The sequence below is a fragment of the Sceloporus undulatus genome, chromosome 8 (genome assembly GCF_019175285.1).
Source record: "Sceloporus undulatus isolate JIND9_A2432 ecotype Alabama chromosome 8, SceUnd_v1.1, whole genome shotgun sequence".
Lineage (NCBI taxonomy): Eukaryota > Metazoa > Chordata > Lepidosauria > Squamata > Phrynosomatidae > Sceloporus > Sceloporus undulatus.
This window is the reverse complement of record NC_056529.1, coordinates 5,229,526-5,251,874: the sequence shown is the minus strand read 5'-3', so window position 1 is coordinate 5,251,874 and position 22,349 is coordinate 5,229,526. Positions and strand designations below refer to the sequence as shown.

The following is a 22,349-nucleotide window of genomic DNA, read 5'->3' as shown; positions in this document are numbered from 1 at the left end:
AGAGAGAGAGATCTCAGCCCCTTGTGTTATGAATTTCAACTGTCCCTTCTTTCTGTGTTGAAAACCTGGCAACACTATTCAGTGGAAAACAGCCTATCAAAATATTAATACAACATATTTACATAGAGAGGGAGAAGCGATCGCTCTGAAGTGGAATCACACAGTCTCCATTTTTGATGAGTTTTATAACAGTCATTGATACAACAGAAGCATGCTCTCCTTTGGGAAGGAAAAGTGGGAATGCCTCTTTTAAGAAAGCACTACCATCTGCTGTTTTATATTAGTATTTTTAGGGCTGGGTGAAAAAATAAATTGGGTTGGTTTATGTATTTATATTTATTCAAACAGTTCAAATGTGCATTTCTTCGTGAATTTGATGAAAGGGGCTTTTCAAAAACCAGATGTAAAAGAAAGCGAAACTGTCAGATTCACCCTTCCAAGCTCAGCTCCTCCTAACAGTGTTGAAAAGTCTTGTGCATTTTTCAGACCTTTTTCTTACACTTTGATATTATTATTATTATTATGCTTTATGTATATAGCGCTGTAGATTTGCACAGCAATGTATATACAAACAATAAAATAGATAAGAATAAACTTGCCCGTGGCGTACGATCTAAGAAATAATAGCATAATACATATAAATAATACATAACAATACAGGAAAGAGTTCAATAAAACAGGCAACAAATTAAAAGAGAAGATTGCTTTGGGACAGGGGAATGCTCAAAGGAAAAGAACATTTTGGAGACATTATTAGGGCTGAAGGATGGGGTATAAATACCATTAATAATAATAATAATAATCATCATCATCATCATCTTGGATTGTAGAGGTGCCCAAGGAATGTATATGAATGAAGATTTTATATGGCCATCTCTCTGACCAAGGACGTAGCCAAGAGGTCCGGACCCCCCCTTCCGATAGAAAAATTAATGGTGCGTGCTGCTGCGCCACCATGCCCAAGCCCCAATATAATGGTGGCACTTAGTCTGGACCCCCCCCCCCCCCCCTTCCTAAAATCCTGGCAACATCCCTGCTCTGACAACCACCAGCTTCCTATACTTCCATTAAAGGCCAAGGAAAGATGTTACTAAGTAAAGTCCCATCAAGTTTTGAGATCAGGAAGCATATGCAACCAAAGAAGTCAAATAGGCCAACAATGATCAGGTCAGAATGCACAGGGATGCCATTGAAATCTATAAACACCTGGACAACTTCAACCGGAAACACAAAACCCTTAAAGTAAACAAAGTTTGGCTACCAGTCCTGAAAAACACCAAAATCAAGACCCAGCAAGTGCAAATGAAAACCAGCCAGGGTCAGTGGATCATGAATTAAATAGATACCCTGAGACCTTGCCATTCAACAACAGAACAACATACAACTTAACATGGAAATCACTTCCATCATTCTATGAGGGAGCATCTTCCACTGTCAAACAGCTCTTACTATCAGGAAGTTCTTCCTATTGCTGAGGCGGAATCTCATTCCCCGCAGTTGGAACCCATTACTCCATGTCTCTGGAGCAGCAGAAAACAAGCTTGCTCCATCCTGTGCTGGGCGCCACGATTCAAAAAGGATGTTGAGAAGCAGAGCATGTCCAGAGGAGGGCGACCAAAATGGTGGAAGGTCTGGAAACCATGAAGCTTTATGAGGAGAGACTTAAGGAGATGGGTATGTTTAGCCTGGAGAAGGGATAGTTAAGAGGTGACATGATAACCCTGTTTAAATCTTTGAACATGTTGAGCTTGTTTTCTGCTGCTCCAGAGAATAGGACCCAGAACAATGGATGCAAGCTACATGAGAAGAGATTCCACCTAAACATTAGGAAGAACTTCATGGCAGTAAGAGCTGTTTGACAGTGGAAGACATTCCCTTTAATGGAGTCTCCTTCTTTGGAGGCCTTGAAACAGAGCCTGGATGGCTATCTGTTGGGGGTGCTTTGATTGTGTATTTCTGCATGGCAGGAGGTTGGACTGGATGGCCCTTGGGGTCTCCGACTCTATCATTCTGTGATTCTGTGAGAGCCCTCTTTAAATATCTGAAGGAATGCCATATCCAATGGAGCAAGCTTGTTTTCTGCTGCTCCAGAGATTAGGCCCCAGAGCAATGGATTCAAGGTGCAGGGAAAGAGATCCCACTACAACCTTAGGAAGAACTTCCTGACACTAAGAGCTGTTTGAGAGTGGAACACATTCTCTTGGAGTCTCCATCTTTGGAGGTCTTTAACCAGAGGCTGGATGGGCATCTGTCAGGGGTGCTTTGATGGTGAGTTCCTGCATGGCAGAATGGGGTTGGCCTGGATGGCCCTTGGGGTCTCTTCCAACTCTATCATTCTATGATTCCATGAGAGCCCTCTTTAAATCTCTGAAGGGACACTATATCAATTGGAGCAAGCTTGTTTTCTGCTGCTCCAGAGAACAGGTCCTGCTGGAGCAATGGATGCAAGGTTCAGGGAAAGAGATTCCACCTCAACTTCAGGAAGAACTTCTTGACATTGAGAGCTTTTCCACAGTGGAACACACTCCCTCATAGTCAGTGAAGTCTCCTTCTTTGGAGGTCTTTAGATGGAGGCTGGGGGGGGGGGTGGGAATCAACCCTGTGCCATGCAGGATGCCCAATGCCGGGGTGTCAGAAGCCTTACACTGGGCATTCTGCATGGCCAGGAATCCTAGAGTTGGAAGAGACCCCAAAAAGGGCCATCCAGTCCAACCCAATCGGCCATACAGGAACTCACCATCAAAGCATCCCTCCAGCCTCTGTTAAAGACTCCAAAGGAGGAGGCCCAATGGGCCTGCATCCATCTTCTGCCATGCAGGAATGCCCAATGGTTGGAGTGCCAAGAGTCCTGGGGTTGGAGTGGGTGGCCCTTGTAGGGGGGGGGGTCCCTCTCTTGCAATCTAGGGTCCTATGGTCCTAGGGATGCCCTCCACCAGTTTGGGTGTCCTTAGTGGACTGGGCTTGCTGGGCTTACTGGGAATGGAGGGGAGGCACCTGCTTTCCTTCCTTCCTCCTTTCCTCCCCCCCCCCCAATATGGTCTGCTTGGGGGCCGGAGGGTGGGAGGGTCCTAAAGCCAGACACACACCCCACAACACACACCCACAAACCAGAGAGAGAGAGAGAGAAGACACACCATCCCTCTGCTCCAGCCCCCTCTCTCTCTCCTCTCTCGGATTCTGCGCACACGCCAGCCCGGAGCCTGCAGATTCTGCCCAGGCACAGCACAGAAGCAGCAGCAGCGCAGCAGCAGAGCAGCCCCTGGGCCCTTCCTCCCTTCCTTCCTTAAGAGAAGAGAGAAGAGGGGAAAGGGGGACCTGGCCCTGAGAGCGGAGGGCGCCCCGAGGGAGCCCCAGCATGCTTCAGGGGACCTCTACGAGGTAAGGAGCCGGGAAGAGAGAGAGAGAGAAGGGCCCCTGGCCGGGCTCCCCGGGTCCTGGGAGAGGAGAGGAAGAAGGGGCTCTCTCATCCCTCCCCTCCGCCTCTCCGTCCTTCCTCTCTTCCACCATCACCACTAATCCTCCTTTCCCCTCCTCTCCTCCTCCCTCCTCCTTCTCCTCCTTTCCCTCCCCTTCCTCCCCTCTTCTTCCTCTTCCTCCTCTTCCTCTTCCACCACCTTCTTTCCTCCCCTTCCCCCTCTTCTTCCCTCCCCACCACCCCCCCCTTTTCCTCTCTCCTTCCTCTTTTCCTCTTGCACTATCCCCTTTCTGCCTCCCTCCTTTTTCCTCCTCCTCCTCCTCTCTCCCCTCCTCCACCTTCCCTTCTCCTCTCTCTTCCCTTCCACTCCCACCTTCCTCTCCTCCTCTCCTTCCCTCCGGGCCTGAGCCCCAGAGGCCTTGGGGGTCAAAAGGGGCAGAAAGAGGAGACTTGGGGGGGTCCCCGGGGCAGAAAAGTCCAGGGAAAGTGGCCTCTGCTTGAGGAGGAGGAGGAGGAGGAGGAGGTGCCTCCAGCCCTCCTCTTCCTTCCCTGCTCCTCTTTTCCTTCTTCTTCCTCCTCCTCCTCTTCCTCTCTCCAGGGCTTTCTAGTCTTCCACCTGAGAAGGGGCTCTTGGGGGGACTTTAGAAGGGAAGGAGGGGTTTTGGGGGGGGGGGTCTACAGGTGCATGCTGGGGGATTTCTGGTGGTGGGAGGAGTTTTGGTGCCCCCAGGTGCATCCTGGGAAATTGGTAGTGGGGGAGTTTTGGTGCCCCCAGGTGCATCCTGGGAAATTTGTGGTGGTGGGAGGAGTTTTGGTGCCCCCAGGTGCATCCTGAGAAATTGGTAGTGGGGGAGTTTTGGTACCCCCCAGGTGCATCCTGGGAAATTTGTGGTGGTGGAAGGAGCTTTGGTGGCCCCAGGTGCATCCTGGGAAACTGGTAGTGGTGGGGGAGCTTTGATACCCTCCCCAAATGCATGCTGGGGAATTTGTGGTGATGGGAAGAGCTTTGGTTGCCCCTGATGCATGCTGGGGGGTTCCTTGTCCTCCTTGGGGGGGTTTCCTCTAATGGAAGGAGCTTAGATGGCAATAGATGAAAGGGGAAATTGTGGTGGCAGGAGGAGCTTTGGTGACCCCCCCAGATGCATCCTGGGGGTTTGTTGTGATGGGAGGAGCTTTGATGGCAGGGGATGCTGGGGGAGAGTTTGTTGTGGGGGGAGCCGTTTTGGTGAGCCCCAGAGTGATGCTCTCATGGGAGAGAAGGGATGGTTGTTCAAGGATGGTTCTCCTGGATTGGACTAGTTCACTGGAGCTCAAAACACTAAAGAGATGTATAGCTTCGTTAAATGTGGAGCTATGCCATTGAAAGCATGGTTGTGCATGGGTTTGTTCACATGTTGCTTGCAGTGGCAGAAAAGTTGACCATCTTGCGCACCACTGAGTTGTTGTTGTTTGTTGTGTGCCTTCAAGTCGTTTCCAAATTATGGTGGCCCTAAAGCGAACCTATCATGGGGTTTTCTTGGCCAGATGACTTCATTTTTTATCTGCAAGGACTGTACTTCCAGTGTTGATCCAATAGTATGAACGCTGCAGAATTAAAGCAGTTTGACACCACTTCAACTGGTGTCTTTGGATTTTTAGTATGGCGGGGCACCAGGCAGACCAGGCGCAATACCTCACCAACCTACAATCCCAGGGTTCCACAGGATGGAGCCGTGGCCGTTAAAGTGGGATCAAACTGCTTTAACTCTTCAGTGCGCATATCCCTTAGGTCTGCTTTTTTACCTGTAACTCACCTCTGAGAGTCAATATAGGAATCAGCATAGGCATTTTGTAAGAGCTGTGTGTTGCCAAATGTACCAGCATTTTATGAGGATGGCAACATTTTGCAACCAAGCCTTGCCTTCTCCACCAATTTAGTTTACTCAGTCCAGAGCCCATTGGGTTTACACATGTCTAAAGCATGGATTGATGAAGAGCACATCAGTGGTATCTTGATAAGATAACTTGAGTCTCTTGTTCTGGGCTTGGTATTACCAATTTCTTGGGGCAAGGAGAAGAGAGCCAATGGACTTTATAACACGGGGAAAATTGGAAGGTTAAGTGAACGTCAATCTGGGGTCATCCATGGCGTTTCATGTAATTTCACAAGAGGATATCAAACAGCATCGCAGGCAATCCAAAGGCAATCCGAATGCAATCACAAGTCATCCCAGGAATAGCTGCATTCGGAAAAACATCGAATTTATGAATCCTTTTCCACTGCAAATTTGCAGTCAATTCGCATTTGTGTTAATATAAAATGCATCTCTGTATGTTAGTATGAAATGCATGTGGTGCTGGAGCGTTGGACTAGAACACTAAGAGACCAGGATTCGAATCCAGCGCTCAGCACGGAAACCTACTAGGTGTAAATTACAACCTCTCAGCCTCAGAAGAAGGCAAAGGCAAATGCCCTCTGAACAAACATGGCCTAGAAATCCCCATGATAGGTTTTGGCCTTGGGTTGCCATAAATCAGAAATGACTTGGGGGGAAATATTGGAATGAAATTCACCTAATAATGAGAAAGGATATTTAAAAATAAGGTTAAACAAAGATGCAAAAAGATATTTATTAAGTATAAATCAAGAGGATTTTATAGAAAACAAGTATGGTAGATTAATATTTTATATGACCATTGCTGCTAGAATGTCATATGCAACCAAATGGAAAGAAAAAGCAATACAGGATATAAATGTTTGGTTATGGAAAGGACATGATTTAATGGGAATTGATAAATTAACTCAAGATCTTAAAGAAAAGACCCCTCGAAAATTTCAGGAAGGTTTGGAAACCTTTGATTGGTTATCTAGAAAACAAACAGGGACAAAGTTGGATTATAGGTCTGGATTGAACCATATTGGATTTTTAGCATGTAGTAAATAGTGCAATAACACCAAAATACTTATTATGGGGAGACTGGTAAATCTTTGTTCAATTGAAATTATGTGGTATAAGATAATAATATCTTACTGCTTTTGGGGAGCTAAGTTTATTTTATTAACAAATATCAGATGGAAATGAAAAGAATGGAAGATCAGTGTGTCATGTTTAATGTATTTTATGTGTTTAATGCGCTTATATTTGTCCATGTATAAGTCTGTTGTCAATGTGTATTTCTTAATTCAATAACAATGAATAGAAATGACTTGTAGGAACCCAACAACAATCTTTAGTAAAGCCTTGGCAATATAAAGCCAATATTTTCTAGTCTTGCAAGAGATGGACTAAGATTCAGAGTGCTCCAGATGTTGGATTCACACATGGAGAGCCACAGGCCTTGCGTTTGAGGGCATTTTCGGAGATTACAAAGAAGTAGCAACAGATGCTCCATAATACAATGCCTTTCTAAATGTTGATTAGCAGAGAATCACCTAGAAAATTTCCTCTCTTCCGCAGTCGTGTTCGCCATCCACATAATGATTTTTTTTCAGTCAGTTTACAGGCTTGTTTGTAGCTAATTAATTGATTAATTAACAGGTTTGAGTTACTATCGAAGCCTTAATGGCATTTAATCCTAGCTGGAAGTTTGGGGCCCATTTTTGTAGAGAATACAAACAGCATTATTCATCTGTTTATGACAATATGCATCAATGTTATAGGAGTGTGCATGATGTTTTCAAGGTATTTCATCATAGGAGCAATACCTACTAAACAAATGATAGTCTCTTGGAATAATAATTACTTACAAAATAGCTAGTAATAGACAAGATGCGACAAATTCCATCTATTTTGATGGGTCTACTCTAGTTGGCAATACAACTGGATGTAGCCCTTTTTGTACATCTTTATAGTGTTAATATTTATTGATGTATCCTTGGAGAGCAAATAATGTTTTGAACACTTCTTGGTGCTATTCTTGGTTTCCCCAGAACCTCTCAAAGTGACATCAGTTGCTTTGATGTTTCTTCTGATCTGTAGCGATGCGCCTTCAGCTTCACTTGAAACTTGTGGTTTTAACTGGCTTGTGTAGGGTTGTGTTTGTAGTTCGTCGCAGAATTCGCTGCGTCAAACTTGTCTCTTCTGCAACAACACTATTGCAACAACTTTCTGCTTAGGAATTGCTTTGGCCTGCAATAGTTCACTAGTTGGTTGGTTAGTTGCTTGCTTGGTTGATTTGTTCATAAAATGTGTCATGTGCAAATATTAATAATGATGTTTATTGACATGCGTTTTTGTGAACTGCATTGAAAGAGTTTTGGGTCTGAAAAGATTGCCTGAATGAATGAATGAATGAATGGATGTTGGGAATGTCCACATTATTTCACTATCTAAAGACATTCCAATTGTGTTTTTAATTGCTTTAACTTTGCCTCTTGTTTAATTGTGTTGGAATATTTGAACTTGTTTTCTTTTAATGGCATTTTTTTGCTCAGTTTTACGGAGAGCCATCTTGGCGATGTTTGGATATAAATTAAGTGATAGTCTGTAATAGAACTAGAAAAGAGTGGCACTGTTACTTCCCTCGATTTGGATACTATTTTCCTATGAATGTAGCCTAGAATCACTTTGGCTTGTTGAGCTGCCACAGCGCACTGTTGGTTCATGTTCAGCTTATGGCCTGCTAAGACTCTTACATTCCTTTCAACTGTCATCCATCCTATCTCTGTGCATTTCAGTTTTTCAGCCTAAATATAGTACCTTACGTTTACCCCTGTTGAAATTTATTTTGTTAGTTTTGGCCCAACTCTTCAATCTGTTCAGGTCATTTTGGATCCTAATCCCGTCCCATGGCTACTTCTCCTAATGTGGTGTCATTGGCAAATTTGATAAGCGTGCCCTTTATTCCATCATCCAAGTCATTGATAAAGATGTTGAATAACACTGAGCCCAGGACAGAACCCCACTGGACACCCCACTGGTCACTTCTCTCCTGGACCAAGAAGAGCCATTGGTTAGCATTCCTTGAGTTCAGTTGGTCAACCAATTACAAATCCATCTAACAGTAGCATTGTCTAGACTGCCTTTTATGGCTTGTTTGCAAGAATATCATGGAGGACCTAGTCAAAGGCCTTACTGAAATCAAGATATGTTACATCCACAGCATTCCCTTCATCCACCAAGCTTGTAACTCTGTCAAAGAGAGAGAGACAGATAAGATTAGTCTGGCATGACTTGCTTTTTGCATCATTGTGTATCATTGCACAAAGCAGGTATTCTCAGGATGTCTTGCTAATAGAAGTTTTTGCCAACAGCCACATTTTGGCAAAATGCAGGCTTGTGACACATCATAATTATTTTTCTCCTGTATGATTTTTTGACATCTTTACCTGGTGAAGAAGCCAGTGGAGCTTCGAAAACATGCAACATGTATTCTTGGCATTTTGATTGGCCCAATAAAGGTAGCGCTTATTTGTGGATTTTGGATGTTACTATCCTTTGCCATTGTAAAGTTACACCTCATAGCCTCTGATACTGGCCGGTGTCTAGAGTAAAGCATCCATCCTTCATGGAGCTTTCTAACATTAACAATCCAAAGTTATTAGGCTTTGATATGATTTACATCTTTCAATAAAATACCAATATTTTTACTGTCTATTATTCCTATTAAATTAAATTAAATCTGAAGATATGTAGACTATATATAATCAAATATTACCTACAGTATATTACATCCATGAACCTATATTAATTGGGGGTTGAACCTATATTAATTGTTTCTGGATGGTATTTCTTACACTGTGCAATAAAGTGATTAAAAAGAAGCAACTGACACTGGATACTAATATAACAATGAACCAACGGTTAATAAACTGTTAAAAGATTAAATGTTTTAATTCAAGCAGTCATTGTTGTCCCAGTAAGAGGATTGGAAAATACTAATAGCTAGACTATTTAAACTATATATAGTGTATAAGAATAATTAATTTTTAAAAAACAGAAGTGCTTTTTGAAGTCCTTTGGTTTAAGCCAAGGTTTAACCTGGTTTACCAACCCGGTTTAAACCAACCAACCCTGCATTTTCCCTTTAATGGGTGTTCTTACTTTTAAGTAGGGAGAGGCGGGCTAAAAATTATTATTATTATTATTATTATTATTATTATTATTATTATCATTGTCATCATTAAGTAATATGAAGAGTGGAACACATTTGCATTCATTGGCTTGAGGTGGATGAAAACAGCTCTCTTTGACTTGTTGGCAAGCATAACTGAAGTATACAGTGCAATAATAATAGTAATAATAATAATATACCTTCTGGACTGTTGTGTAACATCTGGCCATCACCTGTAGGTTGCGTGTGAGAGTAAGTATTTATCCACAGGTTCAGGTTACTAAACCATAGACTATACATAGTAAAGAGAAAGAACCTTTGACATTGAGAGTCAAAAGAGTTTTTGTAAACTGTGCCAATGTTCAATTTTGATTCAAAGGCAAGCAGATGACCATATATATATATATATATATATATATATATATATATTTGCATTTGCATTGTGAAACATTTATATGCACACAAACAACTTGGCTTTTGCAGAAAACGTGACATTTTTGCACAGAAACCGTCGCATTCGATGTATAATGCAATTTCCTGTGCTAAGATGTTTTTGCTTAAAGACAAATTGTTGTTGTTGTTTTCCAATGACCTTTTTCTCCAGACAAAAAAAAATCTCCAATTTTGGGGGGGAATGAAAAATACCAAAAGGCAGAGAGAGAAGAAAATCTCTAAGCATTGGGAAAGTATTCTCATTCTTGCGTGGAAGATTGAAAAGTGACGTTTTTCATTCCCAAACGAATGCGTGGCAAGATGACATCTATGATAATGGCTTAAAATAACGGTGGAGCAATAACATTTACCTTCCCCGTCACTAAAAAATGGAAATTGGGAAGCAATAATGTCTAACCTTCCATTCAGTAGAAATGGCAAACGTTGAGTGACTTTAATTTTCAACACATGCAAATACCATCTTGGTGGATGATCTAGCCAAAATCATTCGCATTCATTTCATTAGTGGAAACAAATTAAACATATGTTTATCTTTCCCAATGAAGTCAGTAGGAGTTAGTAGTAATGTTGTTGACTGGATTGTGCCTTATATTTTTCTACCTCTGTAGAATAAGTTGTAAGATGTTTGTCATTTAGCCTACAAAATAACCTACTTGGAGAACTGGGAATTTAGTCTATGTTTTCATCTGTTAGTAATCCAGTCATAAACCATTTAAAACATTTTTTTTAATTAGTATAAAATCTAAATAAGAAAAAGGATTGGACTGGATGGCCCTTGAGATCTCTATGATTCTGTGGTTCAAAAATTGGAGCAAGGAACATCAGTGATCTTAGATTTGTGGATGATAGCATACTAATTCATTGAAGAAAATGCAAAGGCAGATTTACAGTGAAACCTCAATAAAACAAAAAAGTAATGACCACAGATGATCTATATAATTTTAAAGAAGACAACGAAGCCTCTGAAACAGTTTAAAGAGTTTCCATATCTTGGCTCAGCCATTAAACAGAGTAGGGACTACAGTCAAGATATCAGAAGAAGACTTGGACTTGGAAGGGAAGCTATGAAGAAACTAGACTAGTTCTACAAATATCGCGAACTGCTAAAAAAGACCAACAAATGGGTCCTAGAGCAAATCAGGTCTGAATGCTTCCTAGAAGCCAAGATGACTAAACTGAGGTTGTCTTACTTTGGTCAGATTATGAGAAGACATGAGTCCCTAGAAAAGACAGTGCTTGGTAAGATAGAAGGCCTTAGGAAAAGAGGAAGACTTCATCGCAGATCAATAGACTCCATCAAGGAAGCCACAACCCTGAGTTTGCAAGACCTTCATGCATTGCTAAAGCAGCAAGATCTTTTGACCATTGACTAATGGATGGTGAATGTTCATCTTTCCAGACTTGGAGTATAAGTCTTTGGGCAACAATGAAAGTATGCAGGATCCAACCACATAGATCCTTGGTAAAAGTTTCACATCCCGGGAATGTAATTTGAAAGAATATGTACATCTCAAAATACCAAATTAATAAATTGGAACATAATCAACCAAAATGGAATGAGTTATCTGCATTACTCCTCTAACATTTTGTTGAAGTAGGCTAGATTCTTTCTCAAAAGATGTGACAGTGTCCATTACACTCCAGATATAAAGCAAGATGATGGCAGCGCTATATAAATAAAGCATAATAATAATAATAAATGGCAGCAGGATCATCTTCTATCATTTGATGTATTCAGATATGTAACTAAAATTATCAGCTCTTCGCCTATGACAAATAAAGCCTACCAGGGCTGGATTAATTAATGTTGTTATTACATTTTGAAGCCTATTAATTGCTACTGCAGACAGCATTTTAATATCAGCACTTAATAAGAGCTTGGTCTATTATTTGCACACCTAGCGTCATCTTTTCCTGGCTTAGAAATAACAGAAATAAAGGCTTCGTGAAACTATATTGGAAGAGGAACTGATCTTTCCGCTAGTCATGCATACATGTAAAATGCATGTGGAAAAGATGATCAAAAGGCGGTATATTATCTTTGATCAGGAATACATGGTGCTCATGCTCATGATTAGTATGTTTAATATCTTCTGATAGTTTGGACGGTAGCTTATGTTCCTCTGCTCTGGGGTGAAATGAGATGAATAACTGTGTTGTGAACCACAGGAAAGATACCAAGCCAGTAAATTCCCACCCAGAATATTTTCCTTTTACTATAAATTTCAATCAGAAAGCTCCCTATTTTTGGTATTTGCTTTTCATGGAATCATAGAGTTGGAAGAAACCCTAAGTCCAACTCCCTATCATTCAGGAATATACAACCAAGGCACTCCTGACAGATGTCCATCCAGCCTCTGCTTAAAAACCTCTGAAGAAGGAGACTCCACCAGACTCCAAGGCAGCATCTTCCACTGTTGAACAGCTCTTATAACCAGCAAAAAGTTCTTCCAAAAGTTGAGGTGGAACTTCTTTTCCTGTAGTTTGAATCCATCGCTCCATGTTGTAGTGGAGAACCATAGTGGAGAACCATGTCGTAAACCACAGGACGATGAAAGACCTCAAGCCAGTTAAAGATATCAAGCCATGTGTATTGAGCATTTTCAGTCTGTGGACCTTAGGACTGGAGCATGGCTTTGGTGCAGCTCACGTCCTCTTAGGACGCATGCATCATTTAAACAGCATACCTCCAAAGCAGCTTTATTTTGGCCTGTCCGTTCAGGCCCAATATGTTTGACTTCAGAATACACATATGGAACATGTTGCACAAAGGCTCTTTTTATGTCCTTTTTGTAGTTTTATAGTATCTTGGGGGGGGGGCAGTATGTCCATCATTGACTTGTTAAACTCCACCATGGCACTATCTATCTGTGTTGGTGGATTTGCATGGTCCTTTGAGACAAAAGACTATGGTAATAGTAGTAGTGCTGCTGGTAGGATCTCACATGTCTGACAGCCAGGCTTCTCCAAAGGAGCCAAATTAAATGTGCCAAACAACTACTGGGCAGCAGCAGTAGTGAGAAATGACATTGGTGCAGGATCTGAGACAATGGCAGTAGCACCATAGCTAACGTTTGTGAGTACTGCACAGAAGGAGGCTATGCCACTCTGGCTCTCACATTTTCAGACCACAACTCCATAAGCTGACTGAAACTTCTGGGAGTTACAATCCCTCAAAAGTAATTTTACTAAATGGTGGTTTTAACTACCATCCTACTAGAGTGAACAGCCCCCTGGACTAGGGATGTTATAAACATTTTCTGAAGCTAATTAGTTGTGGGTCTGATTAATGCCCCGTTGAGTGACTTGAATACTGTGAGCCCATGTACGCAACGCAAAGCGCAAAGCATCCTAAAAGGCAGAACAAGTCGTAAGTGTAGTAAATAAATGAATGGTGTGAGGGCTGTCCGTATCTCTAAAGGGGGCTAACCTGCTTAGGTCCGTTTCACTTTACAGTCCTGGTAACTGTTAAGTATGTTGTCACAGAGTCCTTCCTGATTTTAATGACAAACAGAATGAGTAATGTGTGCATCAGTAGTACATTTCAGCACTGTTTATTGACACTCATTAGAGCGCTGGCTGTTGACTTGGGATATCTTTGTTGCCTTCCCCTTATTGTTCTGCCTTAGCATGTTAAGTATAATGAACAGCTCAACCTTAAAAGCTCTTCATCAACAAAAGCCCTATTAAAGTTAAATGGGGCCTCTGTGAATAGAGGAGTGTGAGGATCTAACTGTCAGGCGTAAAAAGGAAATCAGGTTTTCACGGAGACATCTTGCTGGGAAATCAAAGTTAGGGCCAGGGGCTCGGGTTGAATGCGTAACCTTTCATCCCGACGCACGCAAAGCCAGCGGGAGGAGCTTAGTTTTGCAGTCCCAGTTTCTAGTCCTAAAAAAGGATGTTCCATGTTTTGAATGGGAGAATGGGTTTGTATTTACTCACAGTTTGGAAGGTTCTGGTGAGGCATCAATGTATTCTGTACATTATCAATTCCCCCATTTAAGGCCCAGAAAATGTTGGACGCATCTGTTTTGCTTGCTGCCATTCTACTTCGTGTGCAGTCAGCCCTCCATCTCCACTGATTCTTTATCCATGGATTCAACCATCTACGGCTTGGAGGTGTTTAAAAAATATATTAATTCCAAAAATCAAACCTTGATTTTGCTATTTTATATAAGATACACCATTTCAATATGCCATCGTATTTAATGGGACTTGAGCATCCACAGATTTTGGTATCCACAGGGGAAGGGAGACACATCTTTATATCCAAAACAGCAGTTCTAGTACTTGACATTGCTGTTATTAAATATGAAGAAGCTAGACACAACATCTCTCTGTTGTGACAATGTTTATGATCTCCCAGCTGATTGGAAGTCTAGGTCCATTTATTTCATTCTTAATTTCTCCCTTCCCTCCAATAAACCCATGGTTGCTTAGGTTATTTTTCTTTTCCACATTTTCACGTAACAGCGACCCTGTGTGAAACAGGTTGTGTTGACAGAGCAATTGGCCTAAAGTTGGAACAAGTAATTAAATGTGGTTGTTTCCGGTGCTAATCTACAATTGTCTTGGACAGCAGAAATGAGGAGGAATATAATCAATCAAGAAATACCTGAAGATATGCAGTTGTTTGCAGAATGTCAGTTTTTGGCAAAAGGGTAGCGTCGCACAACCCCCAAGTCACTAGTAGTGTCATATGCTACACAAGCATGATGTAACAAGTTAGCCATATTCAGTTTCTCTCTTCCTGATTAATTTTATTGGTATCTCTAATGGTGTTGGTACTTCTGTTTGGAAACCACATTCTGCACCCATTCATAGTTATTATGATGTGCGTAAAGTCATAAATACCAAATGATGACTTCAGTATAGTTTGTGGTGTGCTATGAATATATAATGAGTTGGCGCTCAGCTATGCCCTGTTTCAAACCATTGTAAAATTCAAATGTAATCGAAATCAGCCTTTTCTTTCTCTTTTTCTTTTAGTCAAAGGAATGATTGTGATAACAAACTGCAGTGGGGGGCTGGAAACACACTTTTGTCAATTCATTTGCCTTTTAACAATGCAGCTCTATTCTTGGCTCCATGTAGTTCCCTCTCTTCTTGCCCAATGTATTGGGAGATGAAAATATTCCCTATCTCTTTTAGGATCTCAGAACCTTATTAGTGTCAACCTTTCTAAAAATGAATTGAAGTGCACTGAAAGCATCAGAACTTACAGTAATATGTTGCCATGTCAATACATAAAAAGTGTTTATGGAACAATGAAAATGTAAGTTGTTCATATCTACATTGGTTTTGCATGAATTAAATAAGATCCTGCTTAACCTTCCCAGAAGAAGAAAGAGGTGAATTTGGAACAGAATTGTGATAAGTGGTTATTATTTTAATTATTATTATTTATTGAGTTTTTCTTATTTATTGGATCCCAGGAAGCCAAAGGAAGCTTACAGAAATTGAGAACAATATTAAATTAAAATCTTGTTTTACAAAAGTTAGCTAAGAATTGAATGGTGATATTATTTAAAACATGGCTAAGACACATATAAAACATAATTACTAATAAGAGATTGATGCTTTAAATGCTTACTAGTAAGAGATTTTTAAAAATAAAATATAGAACAGCATTTTACACACATTACTGCTATTGCAACGTCATTTAAAACTCAAAGGCCGTGGCTTGTATTATACAAGCCTTGCCCGGTACGTTGGTGTGGTTTCCTCTTTTGCTGTTCTCCTTAGTGTCCTGGGATGGGGACATGTTACAGAATGTACTGCTATAGTATAATGTTCAGGCAGCTCAGTTCATTGTGTCCAAGAGTGGAAAGGGATTGCAAGCGCTGGCTAGTCCAGTCCTCTGCCATGCAGGAAGAACATCTAAAGCTGTCCCAAGAGATAGTCATCCAAGTGATGTTTAAATACCTCCAGAACTTGGGGGCTCCACAGACAGGCCGCCCATCTTTGCCCTGCGCCTGTGCTGCAGCATCCGCATGCTGCAGCACAGACGCACCACCAAAAAGAAGCTGCTTAGAGCGGCTTCTTTTTTGCAGTGTCGCAAACAGGAAGGGGGCACCGCCATGATGCCACTTCCTATTTGCGGCATCTGGACACTGCGTGGCAGCAGCGTCAACATAGCACCTCTCATGTGGACCAAAGACAGTCATGATGGCGGCGTCCATATAGACTAGGGTTCCGGAGCATGTGTTTGCTGCGCACTCCAGAACCCTAGAATCGGCGCCGCCACACCACTTCCCACCCATCAATATCAGGCCTTGGAGACCTATATTAGATCCATTCCCCTCTTTCTTGTCTTTCCATTCCCCACCCAAAGGATCAACCAGTACTCCAGGTGACCTCGGGTCCTAACTGAGCTGCTTCTGTGTGTCGCCACCTCACGCCCAAATCTTTTCCTCCCCCAAAAATACTACATACTACAAATCTTGATTTTATTGCTTACTTATGCAGGAGTGGTTCAGTTTGGGCTACATAAGATCTAGTACAACAACTGAGCAATATATAAATAATGGCCAGCATTGTATACCGTCAACTAGATTTACTCTGTTGAGGAGACCCTTCTCTCTGTCCTATCACTCTCATAAGTCTAGAAATTTAGGTCAAAAAATTGACCCAAAAAACCTGAGTCGACTTATCCTTGGGCCAACATAAATACTGTACTTTAACTCTTATTTGAAAGAATGAACCATCCCCTGGTGAAAAGCAAGAGTATAATCTGTCCTGGAAGCACTGACTTCCTCTATTCTCTCATCCATCCAGACTTAAAAAGTGAACACAAAGAGTTATGTCTGATGGATTGTTGTAAGTTCTTTGACATTGTTTTGCTTTACTTCATCCTTTAGATCCTTTGCTACATGCCCTTAAATTTTACCCTCGACTTATCCGTGAGTCATAGCAAAATCCATCATTCTTGCTCTCAATTTATATATGAGGTCGACTTATAGTCAAGTATGTTAAAATGTTTATTTTATTTCTTGTTAGCTGCCTTAAATCCCAAACTAGATAAAAGGCAGGATATAATAATAATTAATAATAATAATAATAATAATAATAATAATAAGGTAGAGTTTGGGCACATACATTAGGCTGCAACTGCTAGAATAAGAAATGGTTTCCAGTTTGTATGCATAAGCAGTTTTAATGGTTCTCTTTCGTGGCATGACTTTACTTCTTTCTGTTCTGTATTCACCCCCCAGCCCTGTGCCACTTTCTTTTTGCTGAAAAATGGCTTGCTGATATGGGATCGTAAATTCCCTGCATAATTGCAGCGTCATCTAATCGCAGAGCATTCTTTGTCCCTGCGAAGGGGAACTTGTATTTCACTTCTGACCTTGCAGCAATGGCTTTACGTTCTGGATCCCATGAGCATTTAAATTTGCAAAACTCTGTGACCTTGTGTTTTGTCTCATTGCGTTGTTCAGGAACCCAAGAGTAAATATAAGGGGACGTTGGATAATAATATTGTGGAGCAGATTACTCATTTAGGCACGTGGGTATTAAATTCCATGTGTTATCGTCTTGGGTGGGTCATCAGAACATGGCTCTAAATTTGACAACTTCTTAGTGTTGCTGGTAGTGATTGTAGAGGAACAGTTCTTTGGGAGTTGAGTCTTTTGGAAATCAGGCTTCGTTTCATTTGGTCTCTTTGGTGTACAGCAGTGCTTCTCAAAGCAGTGGTCCCTGGGCCAGTACCAGTTCATAGGCCACTGGCTATAATGCTCCATGGCAGGTTTTCAGGAAAGAAACAATTTTACCCAGCAAACACAAATATATTGCTGGCACTGGACACACTGGAAAACAATACAGTCATCCCTCCTAACTCACGGATCTGAGATCCACGACTTTGGTTATGCGCGGAGGGGCGACCTCCGTTACTTCTAATGATGCGTGCGCCTGGACCACGCGCCCAGGGGCATGCCCTATTCAAGCCTATGAGGTTTGAATACACGCAAGCCACCATTTTTGCAGAGGGGGTCCAGAATGGTAGAGGGAAGCAGAAAGAGAGGAAAACAACACACCAGATGGATAGAGTCAATCATAGAGGTCACAGGCATGGATTTGCAGGAACTAAGCAGAGCAGTGGGAAATATTTCCCCCTCTTAACTCAGTTTCTGTGTTGGTGAGCACATAGATTTGGATCCTTTTAAAGACTGGGGTGATGCAAGTCATTTGTGGCCCCACCGGCTGCCAAATTGTTTACCTATGTTCCCAGGTTCCAAGTGATTCCCCTGGAAGAGGCGAGAAGAAAGAAATCAAGTACATATCAGTGATACCTTAAATAAAATCTTAACCTTCTAAACCTTAGTGGCTTCCTTTCAACAAGGACTCAAAAAACGCTTTGCGAGCTTAAGCCTCATTAATAAATTAAGTCTCTGCATTCCCACAAGGTGAGCACAGAGTAAATAAGGAAGAATTTCAGAATATTAATTGTCCCAAAATTGTTCAGTATGTGCGCTTTCTTTTAAATGAATATTCATAGTGGAAGACAGGTGTGTCGCCTTTTCAGTAGGGATGCTCAAAGAATGTAGTGGGTCCAAACAAGAAAGCAGACCCATGATACATATCTCCTGAAGAAAATGTGGAACCATTAAGTGCAACTCTATGAGCTGATTCCACACTGCAGAAATAATCTAGTTTGACACCACTTTACCTATCATGGCTCAGTGCTATGGAATTCTGGGAACTGTAGTTTGTTGTGGCACCAAAGCTCTCTTACAGAGAAGGCTAAATGTCTCACAAAACAATTCTCAGAATTCATAGCACTGAACAAGGGCCATTAAAGTGGTGTCAAACTGGATTAATTCTGCACTGCAAATGCAGTCATGGTCAACATCCACCAGAAGGTGTCCACAGAATTGTTCTGGAAGACTTACAAATGCCTAGAGAAGTTTTCTGTCTAGAAATCTCTAAGTCCTCCAATGCAACATCTGTCAAAGGTTGGCCATATAAGTGGTGTGAAAATGCATTATTTCTACAATGTAGATGCAGCCTGAAAAGGGCTTTGGATGTTTTTTCTGATCACAAGTAGGCTATAAAAGGGTAGCGGGACAGAACTCAGATACTAAATCATAGTTCCTTCATTCCTCCAAATTCACTGCACTGAGCAGGGAAATCTGAAAGGTTGCTGAATCCATGTTTGCTTGAGGTGTGAGTTGGACGCTCCACATGGTTGCATTTGATGAAGTTGGCTGCAGTCCACATAAGCGTATGTCAGATAAAACCTAGTGGCCTTTAAAGTGTCCAGAAAACACTTTGTTGTTGACAACTGAATGGGGAACTTGCATTCTACTTACATTCAGGTCAGCACATGCTGTTCAACATGATAACGTTGGGACTGAGGTGCCAGGTTACAGGGACATGTGCGTTTGTTTGTTAGATTTATATCTTACTTTCTCCTGGAGCTGATACAAGGCACCTTCCAACCATTTTTTTAGTAACCCAACTACTCAAAATACAATAAATCATACAAATTAAGCAGGTCATCCTATTAAAACTCAAATTGAATTAAAATAATGTTTACAGACAGGCCAAAATAAAGCTGCTTTGGGTCACTTTGGAGGTATACTGCTTAAATGCCACATGCATCTTAAGAGGCCAGAAGCTGTGCCAAAGCTGCACTCCAGTACTTAGGACTGGAGCGTGGCTTTGGCGCAGCTTTCAGCATCTTTTGACGCATGTATCATTTAAACAACATACCTCCAAAGTGACCCGAAGCAGCTTTATTTTGGCCTGTCTGTTCAGGCCCATAGAGTTGGAAGAGACTTCAAGGGTCATCCAATCCAGCTCTGTGCCTTCAGAGGGAGCAATCCATGCCAGCGACTGTAGCACCAGGTGACACAACAGGATGTTGCCCAGTGATGCGCCAAAGCACTCCAGATTTTCCTGGATGGTCTAGGGCAAAAGGTTAGTTATTCTAAACTGGTTTAAGGTGGGGGGGGGTTGGCCCAAATTCAATGCGGAAGTGGGCTTCTCTTGTGAAGACAGTTCGCACAAGAATTGGGGTACCAGAATCAGGGCAGGATCATGTCTGTTCAGGATCATCTCACAACCAATTAATTGAATGTGTGAAGAGATTTAACTGACTTTCCCTAGTGACTGAACGTTATCTGTATGGTCAAGAACCAACATGGTCAAGTATATTGTAAGAGTTCCACATGTGAACTATGGCTCCCTTGTAACCATCCCCAAGACTCGCTGTAGCTCACACCAGATGCAACACACATCCATCCCATTGTTGGCGGAGGGGTCTCAGACAAATATCTGTTCCTTTGTGTAGAGCAAAGCCAAAATTCCAGAAGAAGAAGTGGTCATGTTACCCCAACCAAGCACTTTTCGCACTTTTCCTCTGTGTGACGTATATCTGATCTCTAAGGACTTTTTCCATGTAGAAAAGATACTTGTGCTAGTTTCTTAAGAATCAACATATATGTCCATTAGCCTTGGAGGCAGGAATAATGGCATACAATGATACCATCCTACAGTGTAAGAAAGTATGCTTTAAAAGTATTTGCCAGTTCAATGAAGTGAATTTTTGCAACAACAACAAAAACTGTTCTTTGGAATCTTATATCTAATGCTACTTTCCCTTCTTCTTTTTTCTTTCCTCCTCCTGAGCATGTGTGTACAACAGATATAGTCAGCACATAATACAGTCTTTGAGGCAGAGGAAGAATGTTTTCCATTAAAAATGGCTTTCTTTCAGATACTTGGTTGTTTAGTAGAGATGGCCGCTAGGATGAATGACAATGTACTCTTATTTTAGACATTTGCTCTGAATACTGTAGGGTTTCTGCAGTACCTCTTTGCCATGTATTGCCTAGAGAGATTCCACTGCAGACTTTCTAAGATTAGATTCTATCATACTCTGACAGTGGAATCAGATGTTCTACTAAAAAATAAGAAATTAAAAATAGGGCATCTGTAATAAGAATTGTAATCAACATACAATAATGGTCTGACTATTGTCTGTACATGAGACTCACTCCGGTGCCATCTATTCAGATGACAACATTCTTAGTGGATGATGGCAATATCCTCTGCGTTGGCACCATGTGGTGTTATCATTTTTAGCCTATAAATCCTAAAGTTCACCCTTTTGTCCAAGATGTCCATGAAGGAGATGGCACCCAACATGAGGGAGAGTATCTTCTCAGTGGTGGCATCTCATTTGTGTTGTCCCCAGGGAGGCCTTCCAACGCCAATGACTTTTCTGTTTTCTTCCATCTTTGCTGATGGTATTTACATCAGCTTTAAAGAAGAGAGGGTAAGTGTGGTTTCTTTGATATATAACTAATTCTTTGATGCGTAACTAATAAGTGTGAGATTTTCTTGGGAAAGAATGCTCTTCCTCTGAATTTGTAGACAAGTAAAAGTGAGAAAACGTCTGGTTACATTGTCTTACTGTGCCACTCTGCTAATTTAAGTCGGGTTTTCCTTAGCGGAGGAATGGCACACTGTTGAAAAGGTTAGCAGTTGTTAACAGTTCATCTACAATCCTCAGAGTCTGGTGTTAGTTTGTCAGCCACTGTCTGGCTTAGATTTCAAGCTGTTGTTGTCATAACATTATCAATATACGATGTTTTGGCATGATAGCACAGGTGGAAAACTCATGCCATGTTTTTGCAGGTTGGGATAAGCCATGCTAGCAGACAGTTTGTTAGTGACATACGCAGGCGTGCGTCCAACATGAGTATGTCTTTCGATGTTGTTGTTGCATTGTTGTTTTCTTCCTCCCAACAACCAAAGCATGACACATGCAGCCTGATTCACTGTTTAGTCATTGCAGCCTTCCCCAGAACCATTCTGTGACTGGTAACATCATCCTTTGCGATCTTCAGAGGACGCTGGCAGATTGAAGCGAATAATGTCATAGGTCTGTTTCTGGCTATAGGGCACAACCAGACATTAAAAACCATACAGTCATACTTCCAATTCCATAGTGTTGGGGGGGGGGGCTATGTGGTCATGTTCTGAAAGAGTTTCCAGAACATGGCCACATAGCCCGAAAAACCCATAAAAAACTATGGATGCCAGCTATGAAAGCCTTTGACTTCACATTCTCCAATTCCCTTCTTGCTCTCCACTAGCAACTGAATGCCTGAGTTGGTGAGTTGAACTGAGAGATGTGGCATACTTCCCTCTGCAGAACCTTTACACTACAGTCAGCCCTCCGTATCCACAGATTCAAGCATCCACAGCGTGCAAGTACAGTCGCCCCTCCGTTTTCATGGGGAAACCGTTCCAGACCCACTCACCCCCGTGAAAATGGGAAATCACCAATATTCAAGTTCCATTGGCTTGAACGGCGGTGCGCACCCCATTTTGTCCCCCTCCATTTGCTGCTGGCAAACAGGCATGGGACACGGACTCCAAGTCCACGAAAATGGAGGCGACTGTATTTTAAAAATATATAAATTCCAAAAAGCAAACC

At 41.7% G+C, this 22,349-nt stretch overlaps 1 protein-coding gene across 1 annotated transcript in view; it reads left to right on the top strand.

The window, feature by feature from the left end:
* The first annotated feature begins 1,084 nt into the window (after window positions 1-1,084).
* The window catches only part of CDYL2 (chromodomain Y like 2), a 42,705-nt gene continuing 21,440 nt past the window's right edge, over window positions 1,085-22,349 (top strand). The window contains exons 1-2 of the mRNA XM_042437766.1: window positions 1,085-1,167; window positions 3,294-3,378. Of these exons, the coding sequence (XP_042293700.1) occupies window positions 1,085-1,167; window positions 3,294-3,378 (168 nt within the window). The remainder of the gene's footprint in view (window positions 1,168-3,293; window positions 3,379-22,349) is intronic.